The sequence below is a fragment of the Anabrus simplex genome, chromosome 2 (genome assembly GCF_040414725.1).
Source record: "Anabrus simplex isolate iqAnaSimp1 chromosome 2, ASM4041472v1, whole genome shotgun sequence".
Taxonomy (NCBI): Eukaryota; Metazoa; Arthropoda; class Insecta; order Orthoptera; family Tettigoniidae; genus Anabrus; species Anabrus simplex.
The window spans coordinates 224774966-224798460 of record NC_090266.1 but is presented as its reverse complement, the minus strand read 5'-3'; the positions used below and the strand labels follow the sequence as shown (position 1 = coordinate 224798460).

The window sequence follows — 23495 nt, the reverse complement described above, 5'->3', positions numbered from 1 at the left end:
TCGTGACGAGGATGCAATGATGATGAAGATGACACATACACCCAGTCCTCATGCCAGCGGAATTAACCAATGATGGTTAAAATTCCCAACTCCGTCGGGAATAGATCCCGCGACCCCTGTGACCAAAGGACGGCACGCTGAACATTTCGCCATGGAGCCGGACATGCCGTAAAGTGAATAGCACTCACTGAAATGAATCTCGAGGACTCTAATGACCTTGTCTAGGTTGGAGTGATATTACACCAGGGTCGACCTCCGTAGTGCAATTGATAGTGCTGTTACCTTCCGTACTCAGAAACCATAGTACGACTCCCGGTATTGGCGGAGATTAAGAAGAGTACTGGTACGTAGCAAAAGATGTGCACTTCAATAATCAAGAATTGACGTATGGAAAATTTTGAAGTCTTGTATCGGGGATCATCGTGCTCGGGTGTGGCGTTACAGCTACAACAAAATGTGACGCAACTCGCGTATTGTTAAACTACACGTTCCTGTCGAAATGCGACATTCAGTACGGAATGCAACATAGAATAACGTAAAATAATAAAATGAAATAGACGAGAAACATCCACATTGGTTAAATAAATATGTGAAAAGTGGAACATGCATGGCAAGTGAAACTCGATGTGAAGCACTTTCAGCGTTTCAGTGTAGGGAAAGTTACTTTTTTAATCAACCAGGAGATCCAAGTTTCAAATATAAGGATCGGCATTCCTTTTCTGGACTCCGTTCTCTATTGTGTAACTGCACCATACTAAACGTATTTGCATTTCCACTCCTAACCCATAAATAAGTAGGTAGTTTATTATCACTGGCACCTAGAAGGACTGTTATATAGGTGTAAATATGCTATGTACATTGCACAGCTGGGGGTGGGGGTTGGGGGGGGGGGTGGCCTTATAATATTAAGCGTATTCATGCGAGCGCCAGTTAGCTCCGTGGAAGCTTCCCCACCTGTCAAGGTGAGAAGCAGGGTTGGACTCCGCCAGTACGCTGTACGTATTTATTTTATATTTAGAGTGATGCGCTAACCAGGCACGTGTGAATTTCTCTTCATTGTGAAATTTAGCATTAAACTTGTAGTACGATGGTCCCGAAAATGACCCAGTATACATCGGCTTGAACAACTAGTCTGACCCGACTAGCACTAATTCAACAAGCTTCCTAAACTGTTCGTCGTCGAGGTTGATCGGCTCCCATGCATCCAAAATAAGGCCCTACAAAGCTTCATACGAACGCCGGCGAGGCGGAGTCCAGTGTTTCTTCATATGGCGCTTCCACCTTGCCCTCCACATGTTCAATGGTGTTGAAGTCTGGAGCTCGAGGGACCCAGTTGAGCAGTTCAATGGAGTACTGTCCAGAAAATCTACCCTGAACACGACCGCTCCTGTGAATTGGGAAGTTATCTTGCACGAACTGTGTTAGGCTATCTCATCGAGATAACGCTCTTTAAACAATCGAATCATAATATTCTGCATTATGTCCAAATCTCTGGTGAAGAAACAAGCAAAACATTGTAAGCCACAATGCTCTTCCTTTCCATTACAGTATTAACCTTACGACTTGTCACTCCTCCCCTTGTCACTCCTCCATCCGAACCATGTTCGTTGTGTTCATTTCCCTATGCAAAGGTGTAAAGAAAAATGAACAACGGATACAGTATACAGTAAGAGGGCAATAATACGTTACGCGAACACACATTCCTAGAGTGCGGTACTGTAAGGTTCATTTTTCTTTACACACATACATAGAAAAATAAACACAACGAAAATAGCTCTGATAGACTGCATATTCATGTGTGTCTGGGTGACGTGACAAGTCGTAAGGATAATAGTGGACAGGAATAGCATTTTGACATACGATGTTTTGTTCTTTCAATGACGAAATATTGGTCCGATGTGAAACCGCCATATATCCGACGAAACACTCCTGTCCCATCAGATGATATTCACCCCCGACATGACACAGATATGCGGCCACTGCGTGAACACTAGGCTATACAGAGTGGTCGGAAACAACGTGAACTGAGCGTACGAGCTTTACACCATTTGGTCATACTGGTACGTAATTTGGAAAAAATGTCGTTGTCATTTTATCAGCTACTAAAGTTAGCCAGTCAGATCGCTTCGCGGGCGAATTCAAATGGGCAGTACGAGGCGGTGCTTCTAAATCTTCACGTGGCTTGGTCGAGCTTGAGAACACTATCACAGCGTGGGTTTCAGCCAATTCCACCGTAGCGTGCTTGCTATGGGCCTAGATTATCAGAAGGGAGTTCCTTGTTCAAGGCCCACCCCTGGAGAAGTTTATTTCTTCTATTGGTGCTCCCAAGCCGGTCATAAGCCACGTGCAGATTTATCAACACTCCCTCGCATAGGCTCATCTGAATTTGCCGGCGAAGCGATCTGAATGCCTAACTTCAGTAGCTGATAAAATTACTAATGGCGTGGGATAACTAATTACTTTTTAAAAATTATTTATCAGTATGACCGATCAGCCATCTGTTCATCGGAGTGGGACTCTTTGGCGGCAGCTTTTCTGCAATGGAGTTCGGCTTCTCGTAATCGTTTACGAACCGTGCATAGACATTCAGAAAAATTGGTCAATTCATGAGTTCCGCCGAGTTTAGGAACTGGTTCTCCTATGAAGTTTCGAATGACCTGTTGTCTTCATCCCTAGTAGAAACAAGCTTAACCCCTCTTCTCGGTAGACGCGCAACGTCTCCTGACACTCCTCTTTACTGTATCCATCTCTGAGCAGCCCTAGGCGAAACGCCGCTCTGACGCGTGACAATGGAGCGAAGCATTAGGAATTGAAGTTATCTAAGCCAAACTTTATATGTTCATTGCTTGATGTCATCAAGGTGTATTCATACGGGAACAAAAAATCATCGTTACGCCGGGATTCGAAACTTAGCCGTTGTGGTAGGTGCTAATTTTGAAGCACGCACTTGACCACAGGGCTAAATGGTAGCGTGCGGTATGTTTATAATTTCATAGTGCTGTATACAAATGTACGTCACGAGGAAGGAGAGGGGAGAGGATAGAGTGAGAATGACTCACACAATGAGCGTGAACTACAGGCCGTGTTGCAAAACGCACCCAGGTGACTGAAAAAACCCGAATATGGGTGAAGTGGAATTCCTTACTGCTACGTGCCAGTCCTGTGATAGCCCCCTTCGGTACTACCTGGAAGGGGCTAGTGAGTCAGACGACAGTGGGTTTCCTAGCTGCCCTATGGGGCGGGGCCGATCTCTTCATGTACTCTTCTTGTTAGCTTGCTTACCTGTGTGGTTCTAGGTGATGCGGCGAGAATGTTTCAACTCGTAAATATTTTGGTACACATCACCCGAGCTATAAAAAGGGTGGCTCGCCGCGGACAGATAGTCAGTATTGGACTCTGTGGTGGACTCAGTGTAAGAGTCACTGTCAGATTCGATTTAGGAATCACTGTGAGACCCACTGTGTTGGGGTTCGGTGGCTGGGTTGAGGGCTACAGAGGTGTTGGCTGTCGCTAGTATCCCACCGAGGTCTGAACAAGGAGCTGTAGTTTTTGTTGTGGCGAATTACGGCGTACGGGACAGAAGGCTGTGCACGGTCTTAGAGCACTCTGTGTATGTGTGTCACTGTCGGCAGCCTTGAAGATGGTATTCAATGGTTCCCATTTTCACGTCAAGGAAAATCCCACTATCTCCCGGACGCAAGTTCACAGCCGCGTGCCCCTGACCGCACGACCAACTCGCCCGGTAAATAGTCAGCAATTAGTAAGTGTGGCCATTCATAGTTGAATAGAAATGTGTGTTGATATGTGTGCGTGAATTTATTGGTTCATCCTGAAGTAAATTCAAGTAATAAAACGGACGGAATTTTATTCGTAACATTATAATTCACGTCTACTTGGATGCGACAATTTTTGGTTTTTCATCTGTGTATGCAGCTCACGTCCATTGGGGTGTACCTACGAAGTCGTGAATCACTTCGAGGGATAAGTGTGCACTATTATGGCTAATACATCAATAATTTCTGCTTAAGTATTACGAGTTTTATAGAAATATCGATGTTAACTGTGAATATATTTCTACTCCTATAACGTGCTTCATTGCCAAGTTGATTATTAAATTCAGTAAATGTGTTGTTTACCCGTAATAGTTCAAACTACGAGTCCGATTCAGCAATGCTATGCCCATAACATGCCTTAAGTTGTAAAGGGGCTTATTGTATAATGTTATGACACTAACGACTTGCACGTTCATTTGGTATCTGCTCCAAAGCTAATAGCATTAATTAATTTTAGAGTGCACGACAACAGAATAGAACAAAACAGATTATAAACCTTCAATTATTAAACAACGTATTAACAGATTTGTTGCTCATTTAATCACGATATATTGATAACAGACGCATCATTGATATCATTATCGACAATAACAAGTCGAAAATTAGTAGGCAAACCTCTAATACACTCTCTACCGTAAACAGAATTACGAGGCTTGACAAATGTTTCTATTCCATTTTAACGATCAAATATGCGAGAAATAATTTGTGAATGAACCATCCATATAAACATCCAAATAAATATAAGTTATGTATAGAGAGAGAGTGTTATTTAAAACTTGTGCTTTCTTGCGCTGGTCCTTGCTTCCAATTCTAGAGAACTATGGAATGTGCACACTCCATCAGTGAGGACCTATTTGAGAATTTTCCTCGAATATGAGTCAAATGAGAAGACTCACACTTAGTTCACGAAACTGAACGGTCGCTTATTATTTTTCTAACTTGGGTCACCGTATAAAACAACAACCATTTATACAGAGTATTATTATTAACTGATTATTATTATTATTATTATTATTATTATTATTATTATTATTATTATTATTATTATTATTGACAGTCCCGTGATGTAGGCGTAGCGTGTCTTCCTCTTACTCAGAGGCCTCTGCTGGAACAGGTTTCACTTAGCCATGTGAGGCCAAATGAAAAGCTATTACATGTGAGACACAGTACCCCGGTCACAAAAGCGAAGTAATATGGATGATGGCGTCATTTCACACAGGCTACATGGCACATCAATATCTGCAAGCCACCTGAGTGGGCATATGTTGTCTTGGTAATCGAAGACGGTAATGGTAAGCATGTGCCATGGGGAATTATTATTATTATTATTATTATTATTATTATTATTATTATTATTATTATTATTATTATTATTATTATTATTATTATGTTATATGTATGTTGGGTATTAAGTTCGAAGGCTGGCTTGATCCTCTACAGCTAAACCAACAGCTGTCATAGATAGCCTAGGTGTCACTAAAGAGGCATACTAGGGAAGTGGGGAGTGAGGTAGTTTCCCGTTGCTTTCCTCACTGAGCCAGACGTTGCTATTGCATATCAGTCTGCCAAGCCCACTGAAATGTATGCACCAACCGACCCTATGAGCGATATTTTCACACCATTCATAACAGGGACTGGCTGCATAAGGAATGGCATTACTAGCATCACTCATACCTCAGTCACTCTCATATTGTCATAGCAATGGATGGGACTGAGACAGGTCAATGAAAGTAACAAATTTATTCTAGCTCATACCAGAAGACATAGTCCATTGTAAACACTACATCCCGCGAGCAAAGGCATATTATTATTATTATTATTATTATTATTATTATTATTATTATTATTATTATTATTATTATTATTATTATTATTATTATTATTATTATTATTATTATGGTACCGGGAAGTACAACTCAACCCCGCACATTTAAAAGAAGCGCCTTAAGGAACTCTACCTATCGAGCAAAACGTGAAACTGCGAGTACATAAAAGTTGGGACATTAATCAGAACATGTCACTACTGAATAACTGAGAAGTTTGTTATTTCAAGGTTTCCTAGACGGACTGGATTTCTTTGTTTTGTATTGGTGTACATCATGAAGTTTGAATTTTCCTCCATTGATGTCTCTGCAAAAACTGAGGTCATGCACTCTTAGTGCAAGGTGGAAGAATGTGTAATTTAAAGAAGTTTTGCTTTAATATGTTTTCTCAACTGAATTAACTTTCATTTGTTTTAATATTTCAAGGTTTGCAACACGTCTTTCTCTTCCCGCCAGCTTTTGAGTCTGGCCAATCATAAATGTTCTGTAATTATTTTTCAGCCAATTACAGCTTTTTGTTCTGCCACTAAAAATGAGAGGGTGTGTCCGGATATAGTCCACAACCTTCTCGAACCCTCCCTTCTGGTATATAAGCTGCGGCTTTTTCAAGCTACCTTGTCTTATTGATCGTCGAAGTACTGAGTGTGTGTGTGTTAAGACAGAAGGCGGGGTGCCTCATTCATCGGCAGGCAGAATATCAGCCCAGGTAATGGCAACCAGTTTTATATCTCTGTAGATACCTCCGCAGAACTACACGAGGGGAAGGTTCTATATTCTAACTATGTAACCACCTGTTTTCTAAAATGTAAACCTTGTTTCGGCTAATGTAAAATTTCCCGAAAGACTTAAACTCTAAACCGGGGATAGAGAGTGCGTTACCCTCTCGAGTCCCCCTTCAATTCATTTTAAAGTGACTAACATTTTGTAACTGTTTCTCTTCGTGTAAAACATTAATTAACCTTCCTTCTAGTCACCTCAGTAGCTTTGGATTAGCCTCTGCATCATTGGGTCGCGAGCCCAAGTAGGTTTTTATACTTGAATTTCTGTGAGTGCAAGTGTACGCCTCCATACACTTTGGTTTTGGGCCAGTAATTTAACCTGTTCTTCTTTTCCATGAAGGCCCAGTAGTTTGTGTAATATATACCCATGTGTACAAAATTGTAAATTGTAGGTTGGGTCTCGAGATGCCAGAAGTGTAAGGTTTTTTTTTGTAATGTTGCCTTGAGTAGGCTGTAAGAAATTGGGAGCACAGCCTCCTAGATTGAAGTTGGAGAACATGTAAGCTCTTTTCTGAGTTCGCTGTAACATTGTGGGGTGCCTCTGGATGGCTATTAATTGTAACGGTTGGAGCAAAGTGCTCTGTCTTGGGAGTGTCTCTATTTGTCTATATAAACGCTACGTTTGCGGCGTTGTAAACTTGTAATTTGCAGCTTGAAGCTCAGAAATTGTAAATTTTCCTGTATATATATATATATTGCTTTGTACCTGTAACCTTGTTATTTCAATAAGTGAAAATTTTTGTTAAGTTTGAGATTTGAAAAGAAATATCGATGGGCTAGAATGAAAACCTCGTATCTCACAAAGTCCTTCCTATCCATTACTTCCCTTAAGACTAGTTACGCCTCCCAGCCACACATGAATACGCAGTCCATCAGAACAATGTACGTTGTGTTCTTTATTCCTATGCCGATGTGTGAAGGAAAATGTACCGTACCGTACTATAGGAAAGTATGTCTGCGTGACGTATTTACTGACTCCTAAAGTATAATTTTATAAGGTTCATTTTCCTTTATGCATCAGCATAGGAAAATATACCCAATGAACATTGTTCTGTTGGACTGCATATTCATGTGCGGCTGGGAGGCGTGACCAGTCTTAAGGGAAATAATGAATAGGAAGAACGTTTTGAGATACGAGGTATTCAATCTAGGCCATCGATATAACCTTTATTTAAAATTTTAATTTAATTATTGATATCGTAGGTAGATCCATTCAAGCCCACACCTTCCTTCACAGCTCTCTGTTCCACGGAAATTCTGTAACAAATATTAATATTGTTGTTATTATTATTATTGTTGTTATTAGTAGTAATAGTATTAGTAGTATCATTATACTACTGACTGAATAATTGGAAAATGTCACCTAAAATTGAAATATAAATTTTCGAAAGTTATTTCCTTTGCAGCAATCATCATCATCATCATCACCATTATCATCATCATCATCATCTTCTTCTTCTTCTTCTTCTTCTTCTTCCTGCGCTTTTCCCAATTCGTTAGGGCTGGTATTCGATGTGGATTTCCCCAGTTTTACAGCCGGATGTGTTTTTGTAGTGGTTGGTGCTATGGTGTATTGTATATAGATGAAAAGAAGAGTAATAAAACGGACAAAACTCCAGCCCCCGAGTTCAGGGAATTAACAGTACACAGTCAAAGTTCTCGGCCTGGCCGGAAGTAGAACCCGCGGCCCTCTGAACATTCGACCAGTGCACTAACCGTTCAGGCAAGGAGCCAGATCTTTCCTTTTTACCAAATGCACCTTATTAATGCACTCAGAGGATATCGCAATCACTAAAATTTTACCTACTCTTAAAACGAACTCTCCGATTCATCCTCCTGCACATACCTTTTCCGTGTTATTTAATTCACTGAATGCCACGTCAATACTTCAATACATAACTTCCTGGAATGTACTGTTAGTGAAAAAATTAAATAGTGAGCAGAGACCTGTAGCAGTATCCAAATCGAAACATGTCTTTTGCGAGCATAGTCAGAGATATTTGTCGTAGGCATGGATGAACAGGGCGTTAAGGTTTCGGGTCACATATTAAAAAGTGTGTTCGAAGTCTCAGTTACAACGAATCACTGTTGGATGCTGTGGACACCAGTGACGTCGCAATAAAGTAGGCTTAGCTTGAAATCTCACGATTATATGAGCATGTGCCACGTACGAAAGCGTGAACGTTCGACAAATCCACATTTTTAACATAGTTCATTTTATTCATGGGTGAGGTTGATATTTTTAATATCAGCTCAAAATGGTGGCGTGCATGCCGGTGGTTACAAGTGTTCTCCGTGCATTAATTATAGTATAGTTGGTAAAAAGTGCCGTGACCTACGCGAAAAGTGTAACAGTGCATTCGTATACGTCTTGTGGTAATTTGAAGAAGATACATGTACTGGGAAACTGTTGGTAAATGAGAAATGTTCTCTTAAATGTCTCACTTGGTGTGGCGGTGAAAGTCTCAGGCTGCTGGCGGTAGGACGGCCGCGTCATGATGGGGAAGGCAGAGTTGTCAGACTTTCGATCGCTGGGCGCCCACTGTGGTGCCTAACTCTCGCGTTAATTGGAGACATTGAATTGAACCCCGGACCCCAGCATTGCACAGTATGTGAAAGCAGTGGGTGTCGTAACCAACTATTTGTGAACTGTAACAGTTGTCCGTCAAGTAGTCACAGGACATGTGCACAAATTTCTACATCAGAATACAGGATATTAAAGAAGGGGGGGAAGAACGTGGACTTGCTGGCAATGCGAAATGCCTCCACAAACGAACTCTTTCCTTTCCAATACCAGTGACGTTACCGGTGACTGTAAATAGCTACAACTGTAAATATGTAAATAATCTAACTCTCTTTGCGTTTAACGCACGCAGCATTTTACGTCCAGGTAGAAAAGAATATATTCTCGCTTCGCTCTCAAGCCTAGATCCCTCTCTTATGTGTATCAGTGAAACATGGCTTTCTAACATAATTAATGACTCAGAAGTGCTACCAGATTCTTTTGTCTTGTTCCGTAAGGACCGGACCCTAACCACAGGAGGCGGAGCACTTATTGCTGCAAAACCAGAGTGTAATCCAACTAGACGTCCCGAGTTGGAGACGACAGCTGAAGCCGTGTGGGTGGAAATTACGTGCGGTAATAATAAATTCCTCATCGGATCAGTGTATCGTACACCGAAGTCCTCGCAAACGATGAACGATGCATTGCTCTCCTCTCTGGAGCGTGTTCAACAAGTGCAGAATAATTAGGACGCAATTTATATTGCCGGTGACTTCAATCTGGAAATTACTTGGTCTAGAAATCCCGCCCCAGTACCAAACAATCCTCTTGCTAATTGCTTTCTCTCCACCTTCTACAACATTTTTCTCCGTCAGTTAGTGTTCGAAGCGACTCGTATTACACAAAATTCCCCTTCCACACAAGACCTGTTCCTTACTAACTCTCCATCATCAGTCCAGCCCCTGGACGTAATACCAGGGTTTTGTGATCACCAAGCTAATTATAACTTTGACCTACAGAAAACTCTCCCCAAAACTCCGCTCCAGAACAATATATAATTTTTCCCGCACTAACAGGAACGATCATTCCTTTCTTCTATCAAAAACTCTTCCTATTCCCCTCACGACATCCACCAGTGATATAAATATCAACGAGATCTGGGGAAACTGTAATAAAGTATTTTTTGAATCCGTCGATCAAGTTGTGCCGAAAGTTTCCACCTCTAATAAGCGAAAAACGCCGTGGATCACTAAAGAGGTAACATCGAGTATTCGAATGAGAAATTGTTTATACAGGAAATGGAAGGAAAACCCAATTGACAGTAGGTGGGAGAAGTACAGACTGGCTAGGAACAAACTCAAATCATTAATCCGTGATGCCTACAGTTCATATATCCACAGCCTTAGTTCCAATAGTATTGAGCTATGGGCTTTCATGAGAAACAAAAGCGGCAACAGTGCTCCATCCATTTTCAAGTACAACGGACTATCAGTTTCCTCTCCCCAAGAAATAGCAGACACATTTAACAGTAAATTTAAATATAAATTCACCACTGCTGACAAGGCTGAAGACATGTTCACTACAAGGACAACCCCTCCGTTTCCACCCCTAACTAGCTTGTACTTCACTGCTAACGAGGTCGCAACAAGTCTTCGGAGAACTAGACCTCATGCTGCGAACGGCCCAGATAACGTGCCGGCTAGAATTCTCCATCGCTGTGCAGAAGCATTAGCACCTTATCTTTGTGCAATATTTAACATTTCAATGAACAGTGGGACTGTGCCAGAAGAATGGAAGAAAACAAATGTCGCTCAAGTATTCAAAGACGGTGGCAGGGAAAATGTAGACAACTATCGCCCAGTCTCTATTGCATCTGGTTTATGTAAATGCATGGAACGCATGTGCTGGATTTCTTGAAGGAGAGAAACCTGTTGAATAACAACCAACATGGATTCCTGCCTGGGAAATCCTGTACTACACTTTTAACAACAGTAATTGATGAGTGGCAACATTCCCTGGACCAGTCTAATATATCCCAAGTGGATTGCGTAACTCTCGACTGAAGTAAAGCCTTTTATCAGGTACCTCATTAACGACTGTTGTTTAAACTTAACAAGTATGGCATTCAAGGCAAACTGCTGGCATGGTTTCGATCATTCCTGGTAGGTCGGACGCAGAGCGTTGTGTTCAGTGGGGCCAGGTCAGAACAAAACTTAGTCACCTCGGGTGGGATTCAAGGTAGTGTGATAGGACCGCCTCTGTACACGATATTTACGATGGATCTGCCAGGTTGTGTAGCGTCTTCTATGGCACAATATGCTGATGACACCATCATTCACAGAGCCATTCGCAATAAGGACGACGTAAATAAGTTACAGTCAGATCTGGATAATGTCACTCTGTGGTGCCAAATAAATAGAATGTCTATAAATGTACAGAAATGTAAATATATACGATTAAATAGAGCAAGATCACTGTTACAACACCAAATTTCACTATGTGGTAAAAACCTGATGCCCTGTACCTCAATAAAATTGCTTGGCATTCACATTTGCAGCAATTTAAAATGGAACAAGCATGTAGAGGAAATAAGGCGCTAAGCATAGAGAGTCATGGGATTCATCCGTAGATCTCTACTGGGAGCCAGGAAGAAAGCAGTTCAGACAGCCTATTTGTCATTAGTACGGCCAATACTGTTGTACGGACTTCCTTCCTGGCACCATACTACAGTGGAGAACATGACGAAACTAGAGAGAGTTCAGCGCCGAGCAGAACGGCTAATTACCCAACACGGTCATTTAAATACAGCCAGGTCAATGCACCCCATAACAACCCTATGTAAACAAATAGTTATTGCTTTCCTGAGAAAATCCCTCGCAGGTAACATTCATATAAACCCTTTCAACCGCTTGCAACTGAACTATCGTTCCGCTCAAAGAGGTCGAGGTGTGTCCCTTTTCCCTCCATTTGCAAGAACAGCATCATATCAAAGTGGCTTCCTTAATCGTTCTACTCGGCTGTGGAATGAACTCCCACCACAGATAAAAGAACTACCTCCAGAGAAATGTTGTAAAGATGTAAAAAGGATGTATATATAATGAAACCTTCTGTACATAATATAATTATTCTACTGTGTGAATTTTCAGTATGAGTGAGAGGACGGATGAAAGAGTTTGGGATCCCGAGTGAGTGAGACTGTGCTGTATGTGGGTATGACTGAGCCGGCCTAGCTGTAGTATATGTGGGGATTCTAGAGAGATTGAGAGAGAGAGAGACTGTGTGTGTGTGTGTGTCGAAGTACTTGTGAGTATTATGTAAATATGCCTTGTAAATACGGTAACTGTATATAAGCACACTATGTAGAATTTACTTGTATATTTGAATATTGTAATTTTAAGTGGTGATGGAGGCACTTTCGTGTATGCGGGGCCATGCCCTTTCTCCATTCACCATCCATAAATTGTACCTACAATTAGCGGATAATAAATAATAAATAATAATAATAATAATAATAATAATAATAATAATAATAAATAATATCGTCGTTGCCCGTCGAAATACTGCCACGTGACAATGTTGAGGGGCGAAATACTGACCCGCAGCACAGGTATCACTTTAGAACGAAAATTCGTTGACACAGTTAATAATGCAATATTGAACCTTAGATGACAGAACTGTTCTGGCCAGTGTTCTCTGCTAACGTATTATCACATATAGGTTTTCCTAGTCGCAAAGACGTTATACTTCATACCGAGACTTGAACAGGTCAACATCACTAAAACAGACGGCTGTCTCATGGTAAACAACTATATATATTGACAGGGAAGGAATTTTTCTCTCTGTCAGTGATTTTTTTACAATATGCTTTTTTTTAAATATATATATTTGCTTTACGTCGCGCCGACACAGATAGGTCTTATGGCGACAATGGGACGGGAAAGGGCTAGGAGTGGGAAGGAAACGGCCGTGGCCTTAATTAAGGTACAGCCCCAGCATTTGCCTGGTGTGAAAATGGGAAACCACGGAAAACCATTTTCAGGGCTGCCGACAGTGGGGTTCGATCCTACTATCTCCCGAATACTGGATACTGGCCGCAATTAAGCGACTGCAGCTATCGAGCTCGGTACAATATGCTTTAAACCGCACCGACACACATAAGACTTATGGAAACGATGGAGTAGTAAAGGGTTAGGAGTGGGAAGGAAGCGTCCTTGGCCTTAATTAAGGTGTAGTGGGCAACGCGTCCGCCTGTCTCCCCGGGAACCGAACCCGTTTGTTTGTGTCGTCTTTAACGTTCCTTGCCTAACATTGAACACTCTACAATTTCGCAATTTTACTTACACGCAGATTCCTCTCAAATGGCGAAATTAGTGGCAAACGATCTTCATAGGTCGACGCCACGAACAAATAATATAAAAAAAGGATAGCGCCCCAGCATGTATCTGTGGTGAAAATGGGACACCGCTGAAAAATATCTTCAGGCCTGCCGACAGTGGGGTTCGAACCCGCTATGTTGCGAATGAAAGCTCACAGCTGCGTCGACCCATACTGCACCACACAGCCACTTGCTTGGGAACTTTTGGGTGAAATGCCTTAATTGTATAATTCGTCCGGTAAAAGGCGGAAAAGACGGAGGGATTTCGTCATATATAAGTGCATAAAACACTATCACACAGCACACCGCAGGATACACTCCTTCTTTGACAAACCCATATAAATTTAAGAAGTTGCCGGAGGTGGGCGCTAGAGAGTTGACAACTACGAATCGCTGAGCGTTTCTTATTGTATCCAGTGCGACCACTGGTTTGCTTGTCAAAATCTCCTGAGCAGGATCAAGAGGAGCTCTGTGCAGAATTGACCAGGAACCGTTCTACCCAGCGAGTTTATGTGTTCCATATAATGCAACACTCAAGACTTCACTACCGCCTACCGCAGGGCCTCTCAGGGTGCATGCGCCGTGCAGTGCACGGGCTCAAGGTGCAGGAGACGACTTCACTAGGTTGACCAGAGTGCAAAACCCCACTCCACTTCCCCTACACCTGTCTCACTCGTTCGCCCTGTCTTCGCCTTCTCCACCTTCCCCGCTGATCTTCCCATCATTGCGAAATGTTTATTTGCGGTGAGCGGTGACACTGTTGTATGGGACAACGTTACCGGTGTTAAAACACTCTTGTTTCAATTTGGTTTGAGCAGACAATTTATCTTCTCTAGCTCTTCTTTTCCTTTATCTTTGCAATGATACCAGTTATGCCTGGAACAAGGGACCGGCTGACAGCAATTTGAGAGCCTCCTTTAAACTACACTCAGAAATAGGCCTACTCGCACGCAATCTAGTTTTCGTACAAGTCAAAGCAGGAAAAATACATTTCACATATGCGTGTGGAACCATACATAGAAATAATCTTAGCTGCTTCTCGATGCAGCTTAGGAAAATCTTCCTTCGGAAAATTCTCGTAGAATTTGAGTAAAGCCTTTGTATTGGGAAATAGATCTTTTTGATTAACTTATCGCATAATTATTGTCTCTCGAATTAAGCATTTGGCATTATCGTCACGACTGACAAAGAAATACGAAAGTTCCCAGTTCGATTAAAATTGATTTTCGGAAGTCTTTGCTTTCTTTGAAACAGGTTGCTCCATTATTATGTTGTTGTCTTGCGCTTATCTATTTCACTGATAAACAACTCGTCTATCACCGAACGCTTCGTCGCTCTCAGCGCATTACACCATCCGAGTCAAGAGGAGTTGAGCCGAGGCGGAACGATGCACAGTGCACGCAGTCTCTGCGGCTCGATATGCACGCGTGAGATTTTAAGCGATTGAGAGGCCCTGGCCTACCGGATGACACAGAGCCACGCCGATCTAGTGTTCTTTCACAAATTCATTTTTATTTCGTCCCCTGAAATTAATGAGTGGGCTTCTGAAGTAAACCGTATTTCGCCCGAGAGGATAACATCGATGTGTTTAGTCCATTTTCTTTGCCGTGCTCAAGAATTCAACATAGTGTTCTCCAGCCCATTTTGCCTAATTTCAATAGTTCAATTCCGTGTAGTGTTAACAAATTAATAATTATTCAAGGGCTGAGTTGGGTTTAAATCTGCCGTAGGTAGCACACCTGGAAAAGGGCGGTGAGATAAAACTCCAATCTTGATCATCCTTGATGCGCTTCTTGATGATTTAAGACTCCATTTTCAGGCGAATACTGAAATATAGAACACAGAGCACCTTCCTACACAAACTTGTCCCAGTTAATTGAAAATTTCCCCCCCCATATTATGGACACCGTATGAACACTGTATGCACACAGGTTATCAGCCAAACGTTACCAAAACAATGCACACAGGGCTGCTGCGAAAGATGACCCAGGATTCTACATTTGAAGAGAAATTTTCCTAACAACAGAACTACAATTGTAACAGCAAAATAAGTAAACACCGACATGATTTCTTTAACCCTTCACTTTGGCAACCACGCGTCCGGAACAACTGCGTAGCTCATATGAAGTTTCTCATTTTCAATTCTAATTACAGGACTAGCAAAGCAAAGTCCTGGCCGTACAGGCCATGAAGGCCATTGGGGTGGTGGAAGGTAAAGGCTTCCACTATTAGAAACTTCGGCACGTGATGCGGTAGAGTGGTTAGCTTTACGCCCGGCCGCCTTTGTCCCCAGGAATTAACCTGGTACTCATTTTTGGTGTAGGCTGAGTGAACATCAGGGCCACATACACCTCCGGAAGTGGAAATCTCGTTTCTTAAATTTTACGACTGCCTGACGGGGATTCGAACACACGTCCTTCCGAGCGGACCAAGCACGCTTATACCGCATCGGCCAGGCAGCCCCTAATTGAAAGACTGGTTTATTTAAATATTTTTCACTCCTTTTTTTTAATTATCCAGATACGTATCGCAGTATGTACGGGCGAACAATTAATTAAGTAGTGCTTCAGGCGGACTGAACAGTACCACGCATGCAAAGCCTTGGGGACCCAAATACCCCGTTAGGTCAAGTGAGATATCCCGTCTCTCCACAATCTTAACCTGAACAAAAATCCCAGTCACCCGGCACCTACACAAACTCCACTCACCACAGAATCAATCAAATGTCTCCTAACTCTCTTCTCAGACCAATGTTAATCACGTATCCAAAAGCCAAGTCGCACTTCAGACCAACCCAGCAACCCAGAAAAAATACTGTATGTTGAAACTGCAAAAATGCACCCACAGTCTCCTCCTGTAGACCTAACTGCCTGCACGACAGTCTCCCAATCAGGTCAACATACCATAGTCCACCAAATTTGGTCAACCTATCGCCAAACACCACATTTCAAAATCGCCACCACCATATCTCAATATCTCACGAATGCTGGAATATTGCAACAAAAATGCCAAATGCAATTAAGTTGCAACATGCAAATTACCACCCCCAGGTAAGGGACATAGGACCACACAGTTCGGAGCTCCCACCTTTCAATTCCACTGCTGGAGGGTAGCAAACGAGTTCGTATTCGGATAGGTTTAGATTGTTCCTGCACATAGCATGGAGAAAATAATTCGCAAACTTCATATCTACAATTTAAAAAATCACTCGTTTGTAAGTCACAGGACTTGGGAAGGAAGCGGACTAAAAAGATAATTTATGGATTCAAAAAATGATCAATTTAGAAAATTGTATTGTGATTCGGCGGATCAGCAATGGCATCGTTCTTAGATATTATTCATACCACTTCCGGGAGAGAGAGAGAGAGCAATGTGTAATACACTAACTACAACTGCAATTGGAAACTGATCACTAAGATATTTTGCATTGAAAACAGCATTATTGTTACATTGTACTTCCTGCATCACTTACTCGCCACTGTTTTCTCACCATAGTAGCCGGGAAACGAATTCCAGTCAACACACGAGGGAGTTTTATAATGAAAGATATCTCGTCTCAGTGATTTGAATATCACTTCAGCTAGGAAAGCACAGGTTATAATCACTATATTAATATCCACGTTAAACCGTGGAAAGCAAATGAACTTTTGCTCCGATTTACGTGTAATCCAAACCTGAGGATCATGACGTTTCATTCCAAAAATTCCACATTCATCTTCTACGGATTAAAGCAACAAGCTTGTCATGGAAGTAATATATCTGTCACCTCATTATTTATTAAATATTCCTTGAAATATTATATTCTCATTAAGGCAATCATTAATATTAAGGCGGAGGGAACTTCAATCATTTTTGCCATTAACTGGTACACTGAGTCCTAGGGACCCTATGGAAATATCTTCTTGTCTGTGTCGAAATGGGTGTGATAGCAATGGCTTGCACTTTTCTGGGTTCCCGTTCAGCCTTTGACATGTGTTCGCTTTCATTCTATAATAACGGATGAGTACCGAGGACCCAGGAGAACCTATAGCGGGAGTATTTTCTTTCAAGATCACTTGTATTATAAGGGGCAGTCAAATGAAAAGCGATCACGCGCCATAATACACATTCCGCGTGAACGGTGGCAACACTGTCGTTTAGTATCGATACTACCATCTCTGTCGTAGGACAACTGCATAGGGACAACTCGCAGGTGCACGCAGTTGTTGGGTTATGTCTTTGTTGGCGCGCGGACTGGAGTAGGGTGTTCGTCCAGCTGCTCAAATGGAAGCCAGCAAAGGATAGCAGAGATGTGTGGTTCCTTTTTCTGGTGGCTCAGCGCTGTGACGAAACTTTGCAGAAACTGCGACGTGCCATAATGTCAAAGGGCTCAACAATTCTGTCGGACGGGGTCACCCTGTTTCATCATAATGTTCGCCCCTGTACTTACAATCTGGTGAAGGCAACGCTTCAGCGATTTGGTTCGGAAACACTTCAACATTCTCCGTACAGCCCGGATATTTCACGGTGGATTTTCACATTTTTGGTGACCTGAAGTTGGCTATTCGTGGACGTCGGTTTCATTCGGACAGGGAAGCACAAGAATGGGTGCGGTTGTGGATCCGTCAGTGACCACGTCTTTCTACAAAACTGGAATTGATCGTCTTGTCTCCCAAGTGGGATAAAGGTATTAATGCTTTTGGTAATTACTTTTGAATAAAACCATTCCAATGTCACGTTGTAGCGAGTGTTCGGTTTTCATTTGACTGCCCCCATGCACTTTCGATTAATTCCACAAGATTGTAGAAAAAAGTGAGGAGAACATCGGAGACAGCCTACATGAACCATTGAACAATGATATCATAAAAATATTAACTTTTCTTCCCACTAACTACTTTTACGGCTTTCATAGCCGCCAAGATGCCGGAAATTTGTTCCAAAAAGGAGTTCTATAACGTGCTAGTAAATTTACTGACACGAGTCTGACGTATTTTAGCACCTTCAAATAGCACCGCACTGAACCAGAATCGAACCTGCCAAGTTGGGCTCAGAAGGCCAGCGCTCTACCGTCCGTGTTATTCAGTCCTGCAACAATAGAATAGTTGACATAACTGGAAATGACAGTGAGTATGAGCATAGTGAGTACTATACTCAAAGTGATGAAGGTGCTGATGATAGCAGTTCTGACGACAACCCACTGCTATTTTTTTCTCAGGAAGCAATAAACTCAGGTGGTCAGGGATACCCAAAGTAGACAGAGAACACAAGCCAAAATGATTGCTCCTCTTTCACTCCTGTTTATATAAATTACGTGCAAAGAATAACAGATTACAGTGGTACCAAAAGTAATGAAAACAGCTATAAAAAGTATTCATAATCCATGAAAAAAATGAAATGTCGTATGGCTTTTAGTGCCGGGATATCCCAGGACGGGTTCGGCTCGCCAGGTGCAGGTCTTTCTATTTGACACCCGTAGGTGACCTGCGCGTCGTGATGAGGATGAAATGATGATGAAGACGACACATACACCTAGACCCCTTGCCATTGGAATTAACCAATTAAGGTTAAAATCCCCGACCCGGCCGGGTATCGAACCCGGGACCCTCTGAACCGAAGGCCATTACGCTGACCGTTCAGCCAACGAGTCTTCATAATCCATTATTAAATTATAATATTTATATCTTACCTAGTGATTTCATTTTTCTGTTAAACGTTTTAGAAGTCAGTTTGGTGAAGGGATCTGTAGGAGCTGGGGTGCGATAATTAGTTTTTTTCAAAACAATACTTACGTTCCCATGGACAGCCGTAGAGTTCCACCCTCATGCAGACTGTTCGAGGATGCTCACTGAAGGGAATGAAGCGGACCTTGCTGGCCACAAAGGGTAATTCTAGCTGCTGGCTAGCCACTAGATACGTGTTGACGTTACCGGCTAACACCTGAAACGGAGAGAAGATTTGTGTAATGTTATCAGTCGACTATTATGTAGCAGTGTTATTCTCCTAGACCGCTTACACACATTGACTAAGTAGAACATATTATGAATGATTATCTCAACATGAAACCTACTTTTCTGCACGTTGCGATTTTGTAAACACTTCTCTTCACATAAATAATAATAATAATAATAATAATAATAATAATAATAATAATAATAATAATAATAATAATAATAATAATGTTTCCTTTCTTTATCCTTTTGTCCTCCAGGGTTAGTTTATCCCTCTGACTCAACGAGGGATTCCACCTCAAATGCCTCCAGGACAGTGTCCTCGAGCGTGAGACTTTTTGTGCGGGGAATACAACTATGAAAGAGGACCAGTACCTCGCCCAGACGCCCTAATCTGGTGTGCTGATGAGGGACCTTGTGGGGAGCGGGATGGGAAGATTGGAAGGGATAGACAAGGAAGTAGAAAGGAGCGGAGAAGGCTTTAAGTAGGGTACCATCTCGGCATTTGCCTGGAGGAGAAGTGAGAAAATACGGAAAACCTCTTCGAGGATGGCTGAGCTGGAAATCTAACACACCTCTACTCAGTTGACCTCCCGAGGCTGAATGGACCCCGTTTCAGCCCTCTTACCACTTTTCAAATTACGTGGGCCGGACTGAGTGGCTCAATCCGAAACCTCGGCACTTGATAGGGTAGAGTGGTTAGCTGTACGCTTGGCCGCCTTTGCCTCCAGGAATTAACCTAGTACTCACTTTTGGTGTAGGCTGAGTGAACCTCAGGGCCACGTGCACCTCCGCGAGCGGAAATGTCGTTTCTTAAATTTTTGACTTCCTGACGGAGATTCGATCCCACGTCCTCTCGGGTGAGCCGAGTACGCCTTTACTGCCTCGGCCATTAATGAGGCTTGATTTCCGTCCCGACTCCCTTGCTGAATGGTCAACCCTTCGGTTCAAAGGATCCCATGTTCGATTCCATAATAAGAATAAGAATAAGAATAAGAATAAGAATAAGAATAAGAATAAGAATAAGAATAAGAATAAGAATAAGAATAAGAATAAGAATAAGAATAAGAATAAGAATAAGAATAAGAATAAGAATAAGAATAACCGTAAGGCATACCATCTGAAAACTTGCCACCTAGCCTGTGGATCAGTGGTAGAGTGTCCGACTCCTGATCCTAATTCGTAGGTTGATCCTGGCTGAGGTATTCGATTTTTGGACGACTATAAAATATCTTGGCACTCCATGTCATTGTTGGCATGTTAAATATTAACTCAGCCGTGAAAACCATCCACGAGAAAAGCGCTTTCATCGGTACAACCAGCAAGTCGAAATTTGCAAGGTGGGCACGTAGATGGAACCACTTCAATGTTTCAGCGGCTCGGTTCTACTGAACGATTTCATGGCTGAATTCAATTAATTTTGGCGGGTGACACTGAGAGCTCAAGCAGAGATCTTTAATATACGAACAGCAAATTGTTTTGCTGTCTTTCAAAAATCGATTACCTTATCCGCGATCGAACCTACGAAACTGGAATAAGATTATCATAATATGGCTGTTAATATCCTAACTTTTAAATGCCGTTAAATGAAGCACGTTTACGACAGTTTTGCATTGACCGAGCTCGATAGCTGCAGTCGCTTAAGTGCGGCCAGTATCCAGTATTCGGGAGATAGTAGGTTCGAACCCCACTGTCGGCAGCCCTGAAAATGGTTTTCCGTGGTTTCCCATTTTCACACCAGGCAAATGCTGGGGCTGTACCTTAATTAAGGCCACGGCCGCTTCCTTCCCACTCCTAGCCCTTTCCTGTCCCATCGTCGCCGTAAGACCTGTCTGTGTCGGTGCGACGTAAAACAACTAGCAAAAAAAAAAAGTTTTGCATTGTACATTGTTGTTTTCATCTATCAGCCTTTCTTACATTGGAAATCAAGCGTCATTCTTATTATTCTACTACGTTTCCCACACATGTGGCCTCTCGAGAGTGAACTGTTTCTCACAAGATTTGGCCGTGTTTTACGGCTGGATGCCTTCCTGACGCATCCCAGTGTGAAGGGATGTAATCACCATTGCGTGTTTCTGTGGTATTGTGGTGTATTGCCTGAATATGAAGAGGATAGTGTTGGGAAAAACACAAACACCTGGTCCCCGGGCCAGAAGAATCAATCAGACGCAATTAAAATCCCCGACCAGACCGGGAATCGAACATGGGATCTTCTGAACCGAAGATTTGACCATTCAGCAAGGGAGTCGGGACGAAAACCAAGCCTCATTAACGAGTTGGCCGTGCGCGTAGAGGCGCGCGGCTGTGAGCTTGCATCCGGGAGATAGTAGGTTCGAATCCCACTATCGGCGGCCCTGAAGATGGTTTTCCGTGGTTTCCCATTTTCACACCAGGCAAATGCTGGGGCTGTACCTTAATTAAGGCCACGGCCGCTTCCTTCCAACTCCTAGGCCTTTCCTATCCCATCGTCGCCATAAGACCTATCTGTGTCGGTGCGACGTAAAGCCCCTAGCAAAAAAAAAGCCTCATTAATGTCCAGTATTTAATTTTCTTTCACTGGCGTGAAATAACGTACCTATTGTCTGGCTCCGTAGCTGGCCTTTGGTGAAAGAGGTCATGTGTTCGATTCTTGGCATGGTCGGGAATTTTAACCATGATTGGTTAATTGAGCTGGCAGGGGGCTTGGTGCGTGTTTCTTCCTCATTTTCATTTCTTCCTCAACACGGCGCGCAGGTCGCCTACGGGATTTAGATCAGAAAACCTGCGTCCGACGATCCTAACTTTTCCTCGGACACTTTCGGCGTAAATATATGTACGCCATTTCATTTTTACGCACCTATTTATTTTGTAAATTATTGGCGTAAGCTCTCTATTTCGCTGTGTGCTACACTTTAGCCGTCTATACGATTAATTTATAAATATCTGTTGTTTCTAGATCTCAATTATATTTCTTTGAACCCTATAGTGTAAATTGTAGGTTTGTAAGTCCTTCTCCATGAAGTAGAAACGTAATTATTTCAATCTAAGGAAATATATTCGCGGAAATTGTATGAAATGTTCTTCTTAACTGCATCTTTTTTTCTCGTTTTGTTGATTATAAGCTGGAAATATTCGACCTTCACCGAGCAGGTTACTCTGTTTAAATGGCATACCTGAACTTACAAGTATACAACACATATCTGGCTGATTGAATCATTATCACCGCACATTTGGCACAGGACTTTAACCTGACAGAAATAATTATTTGGAAATATTACTGTCTTTTACGGTGTGGCTTCTGGGCTAGTTCGTTTCCGACCCTTATGTTGTTTACTTACTTCAAAGTAACATCCATCACTGCCTTCTGTATTCTATTTCTAATTACTCTCCTCAACTTAAGAAGGAAACTAATACAAGAAGCATCTTGGAGCGGTCAAATAAAGGAAATATTAATCAGCCAACTCATAGATGACACGAGAAAGCAATCTCAATCACCGCTGCTCTTTAGTACGCTAAACGGAAGACTCCCTCCGGGCTCATGCTGTGCATCACTATGCTACAGAAGCTACAGACGACAAAACTAAAGAGTACTGGTTGTACAGTATCAACTTCTCGAAAAAATATGGTTTCTTTAAAGCACGAGGTTCATTCAAGGACGAGAAGTGAGTATAATTCTGGTATAACGTCGCTGCCGGGAGGAAACCTCCTATGTGTTAATATTTTTGGAGATATACTGACCCGCAGCACATACATTATTAAGAGCGAGAATGCCTTGACAGCAGTCACACAATATTGCACATTAGATGACAGAACCTTACCGGCCAAAGTTCTAAGCTAAAATATTTCACATAGGAGGTTTTGTCCCGGCAACGACGATAAGCTCTGCTCAAAATAGGTAAGGGCCCACCACTTTGAACAACGGCAGAGGTATTGTTTAAGTATTAGGCCTAAATCATGCAACCCTTCACAATAAGAAGATAATGTTTTAAGTAACTAAAGACAATAAGAACTACTACAATATATATAAACTTGGACATGTCATATTTGCCATTTTTACGTTGCATGAATCACTTTTGTCTGTATTAAAATGAATACGGAAATAATAATTAATATATGGGTATGAAGAGTATACACGTGATATTTCTATAAATGTCCCATATTTTCTTTGATTAACCTCCCAGTGGTGTGTTTTGAGAGGAAAATATGTTTTACGGTTTTGTTTTGAAATAAAAAACTAATGCGATTCAAACAACGCTAATTTGACAACGTTTCATTT

The 23495-nt window shown here is 42.0% G+C and overlaps 1 protein-coding gene across 1 annotated transcript in view; it reads right to left on the bottom strand.

Moving 5' to 3' along the window:
* Positions 1 to 23495, bottom strand: part of LOC136863499 (discoidin domain-containing receptor 2) — a 770412-nt gene that overhangs the window by 685926 nt on the left and 60991 nt on the right. Inside the window, exon 3 of the mRNA XM_068225966.1 lies at positions 19082 to 19229. Within this exon, the coding sequence (XP_068082067.1) occupies positions 19082 to 19229 (148 nt within the window). The remainder of the gene's footprint in view (positions 1 to 19081; positions 19230 to 23495) is intronic.